Source organism: Puma concolor, chromosome B1 (genome assembly GCF_028749965.1).
Source record: "Puma concolor isolate L17-30 chromosome B1, mPumCon1.1.hap2, whole genome shotgun sequence".
In the NCBI taxonomy this organism is placed as follows: Eukaryota; Metazoa; Chordata; class Mammalia; order Carnivora; family Felidae; genus Puma; species Puma concolor.
The window spans coordinates 6,894,637-6,903,585 of record NC_141670.1 but is presented as its reverse complement, the minus strand read 5'-3'; the positions used below and the strand labels follow the sequence as shown (position 1 = coordinate 6,903,585).

Sequence of the window (8,949 nt, the reverse complement as noted above, 5' to 3'; positions counted from 1 at the left end):
AAAAAAAGAATAGGGGCGTCTGGGTGGCTCAGTTGGTTAAGCGTCCAACTCTTGGTTTAAGCTCAGGTCATGATCTCACGGTTTGTGAGTTCAAGCCCTGCATCAGGCTCTGTGCTAACAGTGCAGAGCCTGCTTGGGCTTCTCTCTCTCTCCCTCTCTCTGCCCCTCCCCTACTTGCTCTGTCTCTCTCAAAATAAATAAACTTAAAAAAGTTATTACAAGACGAGAAAACTCAGACTCAATCACAGATTTTTTTAAAAGCAGAATTGAATTGGACCCAATGGCATCAATAATTTCTGAGGAAAAGACAAGAATGAAAAGAGGAGGGAAAAATGAAGAGTCAGATGAATTAAAATCAAAATGGGGAGGACACAGAGATGAAGGAGAAGCAGAGGAAGCCAAGGAACACGGGGAGAAAAGAACAGAAACGAAATCTGGAATGACTTTGGAACGACCCACACAACTTCAGGAAATGACAGTTGTGAAAAATCAGGCCATCCCTGAAATGCCTGACGTTTTTCTGCCTGATTTTTTACACTGAAATAAATACACTCAGAAGCCAGGGTAGAAGCCGGACGACAGCCATATTTATGTCACCATTTCGATGCGCACCAGCGCTTTAATAGACTCTTGAGGAAGTTGGTTTTTTGTGTTAATGATGTTTGTTCTCTCTCTTTCCTCCTTCTGCTCCTCTTCTCTTTGTTCCGTCCTCTCTTAGTCACCAAACCCACCCAGGGCATTCAGGCATACTTTTCAATTCCTGAGGAAAATGGCTCCCATGTTTGTTCCGCTGCCCGTGGGAAAATAACACACCGACTGTCCTCGGTGCCGGAGACACCGTTCCGGATTTCAGCTCTTCCCACCTACAGGCCCCCGCCCTGCAACTCAGGGCTATAAAGGGAGCCCTGCTGCCAGCCCCGGGACCTCCTCAGACAGTGTCCCCTTGGTGACATGAAGCCATCCGTCTCTGTATTCCCCAGCTTCCTCCTTGTGGCTCTGCTCTTTCCAGGTAAATGGGAAATGTGACCTCGTCCTGGGGACTGAGTCTCTCTGCAACGGTCATCTCCAGGCGGGGCGTGAGACACTAAGCCCACAGGTGCATTTCCTGGTGGGGTTCTCGGGCAGCAGTCTCTTGATGGGTTTGTCAGTGACCCCTTGAATGTGCTGATGGCCCTGGCTCCCCAGCAGATAGGGTCCTGACCCTGACCACACTTCCTCAGCCTTTTAAAAAAAATTTTTTTTTTCAACGTTTATTTATTTTTGGGACAGAGAGAGACAGAGCATGAACGGGGGAGGGGCAGAGAGAGAGGGAGACACAGAATCGGAAACAGGCTCCAGGCTCCGAGCCATCAGCCCAGAGCCCGACGCGGGGCTCGAACTCCCGGACCGCGAGATCGTGACCTGACTGAAGTCGGACGCTTAACCGACTGCGCCACCCAGGCGCCCCTCCTCAGCCTTTTAATATTCACCTGCTCCTTACAGAGAAGGCAGCCTGCGTCATAAATGATCCTAACTGTTAGGGAGTCTCACTCAACAACTATATTGGGGCACACTCATTGGGGATGCTCATTGGCTCCCAGGTGGCCTCCACTGCCAGCCCTCTTCAGTCCTCACTCACGTCTCCTTCTCCTCTCTCTCTCCCTTTCTCTCTCCCTCTCCTTCTCTCTCTTCCTTTCTTTCTCCCTCTCCTTCTCTCTTTCAGTCTATCTCTCATACTCTCTCCCTCTCTCCCTCCCCCCCTACACACACACACACACACACACACAATTTTCCCTGCTTCCAACCCATTCCATGGCATTCTCTATTTGCTCACTCTCTTTCTTTACAGCTTTACTGAGGTACACTTATTATACCAAAAAAACCCCACACGTAGTTAATGTGAACAGTTTGATGAGTTTGGACATTTGCAAACACTCCTAGTACCATCACTATAGCCAAGGTAAGAGCCACCCGCAACCCCTCCCAAAGTTTTCTTCTGTCCCTTTATGGTGGTGTTTTTTTGTGATGAGAACACTTAAAAGATCTATCCTCTGAACAAACTTTGAAGTGCACAATACCATATTGCTACCTGTAGGCACGGTGCTTCACAGCAGATCTCTGGACTGCGGCCATGTTACAGGACTGAAACTCTGTACCCATTGAGCAGCAGGGACTCCCAGTCTCCCCCGACCCTCCATTTTACCCACCCCCCTAAAGGACCTCATCCTCATGGGTCCTCTCAAAAGAGAGAGAGTTCTAAAAATGCTGCATATTTACTCAGAAACAGGACTATCCGGAGCCAGAAATGAGGACCTTCAAGGCACTGAGGGTCCCAGAGAACCCAGGGAAGAGTCTCCTGGACAAGGAACAAACGGGTCTCATTTGCTACACCACCAAGAGAAACGCCACATCTTACCGCATACTCCCCCTTATGAGGGTAGGTGACTCCAGGAATGTTCAGTGAATGAAGAGATGGGAAGGGGTCTGTGCCTGTGGGGTAGGGGAGAGCTTCACCCAAACCTGAGACCCGGAGGATATGACATTGAGTAAGACACCTTCGTGCCTGCTCCCTTGGCCTTGAGTTCCTTCAATCTAGGCATTTGCTGAATACCTGAGAAGAGGGCGGGGTGACCTGTGAGCTCACAGGGAATGCCCCAGGGTGGGGTGTGCGGAGGATGGGGCACTGGTCTGAGGAACACAGGCATGACAAAGCCAAAGAGCCCTCAGCCGCCTTTCTGGTCGGTCCTCAACCCCCACGTGGAGCCTGAAAGCAATCTGGAAGGACCTAGAGAAGACCGTCATTTCTAAGATGCTTCCTTAGTCCCAAACTCTTTCCTGACCCTGAGTCAGGGAACAAGAGGCTGGACACTCAGTGGGCAAGAGCAGGGAACACATGAGGGTGTTGGCAGACAGAAGCCAGGAATTCAGATCCTGCGACATTATTCCCTGCATCGTTCTCTCCTCTCTTCAATCCCTTTGGAGGGGGCTCTGGGCTCCCAGGGGACTCACTCCCAGGTTCTCCTCCCAAGGGAAGGTGAAAAGACAAAATGGTGCTTGCACAACAACATAAACAACACGAGGTGTGTGTCACTTATCCTAACTATAGATCTATGACACAGGGTCATTCCCATTTGATTCATGAGGGCGTTGGGGAGATTGGTCCACATTTGTCCAAAATAACGTGTCTAAGATCGTGCAGCTGGCAAATGGCAGTCAAGAGTGGAAACTTCAAGAATATAAGCAAGACTTCCAGGGCTGTTGTCCAGGAAGAGGTCTCAGTCCACTCCCTTTAAGACATACCTGTTTCTTTCTCCCCGATACCCTGCACTCTCTTCCTGCCTACGTTTCTCCATGTGCATCACTCTTGAATTTTTACTTGCCTTCCTCACCTGTGATTTCTGTCCTTAGTGCGCAGCCTCCCTATGTTCAGACTGGCCCTGATGTGCATCTGCTCCATCCCAGTGCCACACACAGAGTGCAACCTTGTGACCGGGCATCACTGACCACTGCCATCTCATTCCCCAATTCAGAGAAGAAGCAATGAAGACAGAGAATTTCCTCCATAATAAGTATTTTTGCAATACAATTTTCCGAAGCATTTTTATTTTCCTACTGTTTTTTCTACTTCCTATTGCATTTGAGTCTACTGGAGAAATACTCTTTATGAAGAAAATTCTCTCCCTAATGGCTTCTCCTCTGAATTGGGGAAGGACTCTCGTTACTTCCTGTATTAACATTATACCTTGATCTGTGTCTAGAAATGCAGTATCTCAAAAGTACACCTGAAAAATAAACAACTAAGAGAATACACCCTAAAATGCTCACCCAGCTGTACAAGTCTGTGCTGGTCTGGTACTACGTTGGGTTAACCCACATTTTCCACCATTACACCGCTGTGGTCCCCAAACCATGCGGTGACTCCTAGAAAATGCTCTGCTCTTTCGTGTCCTTGCACAACCCTGTGGAGCACATCTAGCCTTAGTTCAAGACCCCATTTCGACGCTACATTTAACATCCATTTAAATTTGATAATCTCTGTGACCTTATTTGGCTGTTCTCTATGTTCCCAAATCACTCTGTGCAGACTCGACTGTGGATGGATTATACTGAATTTAAATATGTGGTTATATGTTTGTTTCCTGGCTGATTCAGAGAATGTCCCCCTCCCCTGACCCTGTTATGGCACACTAAAATGTCCTACATCATTCAGCCTTGAAGGAATGAGCAAGTGAGTTAATTTACCGAGTGAATAAACATCTGTAGGGCCCCCCATCTGTTCTATTTTTGTCTTTCTCTCTAAGATTACCCCCTTTCTCTCTCAAAAGTTATTAAATTTCCGTATATAACGGCATGTTTAACAAAGTACAAAAATAGGATTTTCAGCTGGGATTCAAGGTACTAGGGGGTCGGGAGGCAGACCACTCTGCACAGAGGAGGTAACCAAAATGCAGCAACACAAGCCTTAAATCCTAGGGTGACTGGCACATGGAGAGGCCCCTCCTTCTCCAGAGGGCAAGGGCTGGGAGTCTTGCTCCCAAATGGAGCCATGGGTTTCTTTTCTTTTTTTTTTTTTTTTAACGTTTACTTATTTTTTGAGAGAGAGACAGAGAGACAGAGAGAGAGACAGAGAGAGAGCTGGGGAAGGACAGAGAGAGAGAGAGAGGGAAGCAGGCTCCAGGCTCCAAACTGTCAGCACAGAGCCTGACCCAGGACTCAAATTCACGAGTGTGAGCAGGGGAAGGGGCAGAGAGAGACAGGGAGAGAGAGAATCCCAAGCAGGCTCCACGCTGTCAGTGCAGAGCCCGATGCAGGGCTCAAACTCACGAACCGTGAGATCACGACCTGAGCCGAAAACCAGAGCCGGGTGCTTATCCGACTGAGGCACCCAGGCGCCCCACTTTCTCTTCCTAACACTTGCCCCTTGCCTTTTCTATCAATCGTCTTCATAATATATAATTTAAGACAAAAATTCATCTTTACTAACTGCAGGGCTTGAACCGTAGAGTGAGGGAGCAAGTTCACATTCCTCAAGTAAACTGGCACATCTCAGAGGCACGAGACAGTCTTCCAGGCGCTTCCCCAGAATGAGGCGGAACTAGAAGTCATTTTCACTTTCAAAATCTGCCCTTGGCTACCTCTCATCTCCCTTACAGAGAAGGCTCAGCCCGAACCCACCCTCCTCGCAGGACCATCCCACTGAAGTCTGCACTTGGGAGGGCTGTGTCACTCGTCAGTGAGCCTCGCAGAGCCCTTCCGTGTCCCCTTGCATAACATCCTACATTGTTGAAAGTGGAACATTTGTATCATGATACATCTCTTACCGTGTCTCTTTCCAACTGCCTCTGACCCGGCAGCTTGTTTCTCAGGGAGAGTAGAGGTGGCTTTCAAGCCAGAATCAAGGATCTGATTTGTACACTCTCAGGCTGACTACAGGGAACTGTGAGCGCTCACATACAAAAGAAACCTGTTTCCTACCTACGGGCAACCTCCGCCGTGTCCCTTTGGACTCAGATGATCCCTGTTCGAGTCTTGAGATGGTCTTAAGAGGCTAATGTCGGATCTCTCTTTATACAGAACCGAACCGGATTTCAAAGTGGTCAACTGCAAGAAAAGTGAAGGCTACTGTCAAGAATACTGTAATTATATGGAAACACAAGTGGGTTACTGCTTTAAAAAGAAATACGCCTGCTGTTTACATCAGAACTGAACTTGCTGACACAGAAGCCAGAGTTTGGTCCCCTCGCCGGCTCTCTGGGTCCTGTCCCTAACGCAGACACAGGGATTTTTGGAGAAAGGACCGAGCATGGGCTAGCTGAGGTGCTGTCATCTGAGCTGGAGAGTTTCGACATGTTATTCCAACTAAAAGAGAGATGAAAACCCACTACGCCTGCCCTTAGAGAAAGTGACTTAGCCTGACGTGGACAAAATCCTCAAAAATCAACAGTTTTTGCTGGTAGATGTGGATGTAATAAACTTTCACAAGAAAGAATTCAAGTCATTCCTTCTCTTGTTTAAAAAAAAATTTTTTTTTTGAGGGGGCGCCCGGGTGGCTCAGTCGGTTAAGCCACGACTTCATCTCAGGTCATGATCTCACGGTTCGTGGGTTCGAGCCCCACATAGGGCTCTGTGCTGACAGCTCGGAGCCTGGAGCCTGCTTCAGGTTCTGTGTCTCCCTGTCTGTCCCTCCCCTGCTCTCGCTCTGTCTCTCTCTCAAAAATAAACATTAAAAAGAAATTAAAAATAAAATAAAAATAAAAATGTTTTTTGAGGAGCGCCTGCGTGGCTCAGTCAGTTAAGCATCTGACTCTTAATTTTGGCTCAGGTCATGATATCATGGTTCATGATTCCAGCCCTGCATCGGGCTCAGCCCTGACAATGCAGAGATTGCTTGGGATTCTCTCTCCCTCTTTCTACCCGTTACCCCCTCTCAAAAAATAAATAAGTAAACATTAAAAAAAGAGAGAGAAGGGGCGCCTGGGTGGCTCAGTTGGTTAAGCGTCCAACTCTCGATTTTGGCTCAGGTCATGATCTCATGGTTCCATGAGTTCAAATCCCACATCAGGCTCTGCGCTGACAGCTTGGAGCCTGGAGCCTGCTTCAGATTCTGGGTCTCCCTCTCTCTCTGCCCCTCCCTTGCTCATGATCACTCTCTCTCTCTTTTTCAAAATTAAACATTAAAAATTTTTTTTAAAAAAGAGAAAAATATTTTTGAGTACCTATTTTGTTCCTGGGCACTGAGAAATGTAACAAATTGGAAACATGAATATGTGAGGAGAAACACAGCCAAATAAACTTAAAAAATAAAATGCCACACATTTTATCATGTGAATATATCCAAGGCAATATGTGGAGCAGATAAATATAAGAGATTTAAGAAAGGATTCCTGGGGAAATTCGAGCAGGGTTTTGGAGGATGAGTAGGAGTTTGTTAAGCAAAAGAGAGAGGCAGAGATTCCCAGGCAAGGGGTACAGTTTGCAGAGAGGCATGAAGATGTGAAAGAATGGTTTGCTAAGCAAATGGTGAGAAGTTCAGCATCACTATGAGACGGATTCATTACAAGTCTCAAATGAGGAGCGTGCAGGAAAATGGTGAGAAGTTGTCAAAGAAAATAAATATGATGCTCCAGATCTCAGCTGCTAAACAAGAGGGGGTTATCAGGTACCTCCAGAGGAGTGACGCCATCATTGTTTCAATTTTAGAATGTTCCTTCTAATGAAAGACTTGGGGGTAGATTAGAAATGCATGAGACCAGAAGCAGGAATACCAGGTAAGGGCTGATGGCAACTGTGGACGTCCAGAACAGCCATTCAGTGACCAAGGTGGAGATAATGGCTAGGAAGGGGAAAGAAATGGGTCCCCGATGACGTGGGGTTCTCAGGTTTGGTGACAGAGAAGAAGGAAGGCCATGGGACAGAAAAGAACAGTTAACTGAGGCAGCTCGCACAGGACAAGAGAGAGCAGGAGGGACAGGGACAGAACCAGGTTGGCTCTGGACATGTTGTACTGGATCAGGCATTCAGGACACCCCACAGGGGCTTGAAGGGACCAATGCGGATTCCGGGAGAGGCAGGGAGACAAGAAGTCCGAGTGGAAGGCTTGCAAACCTTCGTGAGGGGGCAGCTTTCGGGGCAGCAGAAGGACCTGACTGAGTGATGCTAACAGTTCAGGGAGGCACAGAATGGGGGAACCACCGCAGCACTTGGCGGGGGCTCTGGGAGGGGACGTGAGACAGCGTGGGTCTAGAAGATGAGCACGGGAAAGGGGGTGAGTCGTCCTGCAAAGGAAGCTGGGCCCGGACAACAAGCAGGGACCCCGGAACAAAGGCAAGGATGCCTCTACCTCCACGTTGTCTCCGTTCTGTCCGGTTGAGGGACAGGGGCCGGAGATGGGACTCCACTAGGAACGCAGCCTCGGGTATTTAATGCCAGCGTCTCCTAAGCAGTGAGAGCAAAGATTTACTCAAGGAGCCTTTCATTTTTGCCTTTGGTGTAAGAGTCAGAATAGTGATTAAGTATGAAATCGAGAAGGAGGGAAGGTGTATGTGTGAGGAGTTTGTAAAGGAAACAGAATGTTGGGGTGGCTGAGAGGGAGATAGGGAGCGTTGGCGCCCTCCCTGCAAATACACGTCTAGCGTGTCACCTTTCTCCTTAAATCTCTCTACTGGGGCCGCTGTTTCCATTCACTCATTCACTCATTCATTCATTCACTTATCCATTCACTCATTCACTCACTCATCCATTCACTTATCCATTCATTCACTCATCCATCCATCCATTCATTCATTTACTCATTCATTCACTCATCCATCCATTAGTTCGTTCACTCATCCATTTGTTCACTCATCCATTCATTAATTCGTTCACTCATCCATTAATTCATTCACTCACTCACTCACTCGTCCATTCAACACATATCTAGTAAGCATCCACAGCAGCCCAGGCATTGTTTTGGGTACCAGAAGTCCAGCGATGAACAAAATCTCTGCCCACACTCTACCAAGAGGGACAGACAATAAGCATGACAGGTGAGTAAAATGTATGATGTATTAAAGTGATAAATGACGTGGAATAAGAAAAATCCAGGAAGGGATGACACCTTGTCAGGCAGGGGCTTGGGGCTGGGTGCGGGAGGTGGGGGAGCCTCCCTGGGTACAGACAGAGAGTGGCGGGTGGTCGGGGGGCAGGCCCTCTGCATTTGGCAGGTGGAAGGCATCCCAGGGGGAAGAGAGGACAGTGCCAGTGCCCCAGGGAGGCAAGGTGCTGTATGTGTTTGTGGAGCAGCAGGACGAGGCCAGTGTGACTGCAGCAAAGGGAACTAGGGAGCTACAGTCAGCTGTGAGGCCAGAGTGGTAGCATTGTTAGGTAATGAACCCAGGGATCCCAGCAAGATTTGGGCTTTCTCTTTGAGGAAGATAGGAGGCCATCTGCAGTTTGCTTCTTCGTGTTTCTGTACTTATAAGAGCATTTTAT

At 48.1% G+C, this 8,949-nt stretch overlaps 1 protein-coding gene across 1 annotated transcript; it reads left to right on the top strand.

Moving 5' to 3' along the window:
- The first annotated feature begins 494 nt into the window (after nucleotides 1-494).
- On the top strand, nucleotides 495-5,977 carry LOC147581436 (sperm-associated antigen 11B-like). Its single transcript, XM_086703104.1, has 3 exons — nucleotides 495-1,009; nucleotides 2,267-2,420; nucleotides 5,554-5,977. The coding sequence occupies exons 1-3, from the start codon at nucleotides 952-954 to the stop codon at nucleotides 5,684-5,686; spliced, it is 345 nt and encodes a 114-aa protein (XP_086559230.1). The 5' UTR covers nucleotides 495-951; the 3' UTR covers nucleotides 5,687-5,977.
- The last annotated feature ends 2,972 nt before the right edge of the window (nucleotides 5,978-8,949 follow it).

Coding starts and splice junctions, on each gene's coding strand:
- LOC147581436 (XM_086703104.1), top strand. CDS start 952: ATGAAGCCATCCGTCTCTGTATTCCCCAGCTTCCTCCTTGTGGCTCTG. Junction 1,010..2,266: donor TGTGGCTCTGCTCTTTCCAG/GTAAATGGGAAA, acceptor ACTCAGAAACAG/GACTATCCGGAGCCAGAAAT. Junction 2,421..5,553: donor ACTCCCCCTTATGAGGGTAG/GTGACTCCAGGA, acceptor CTCTTTATACAG/AACCGAACCGGATTTCAAAG.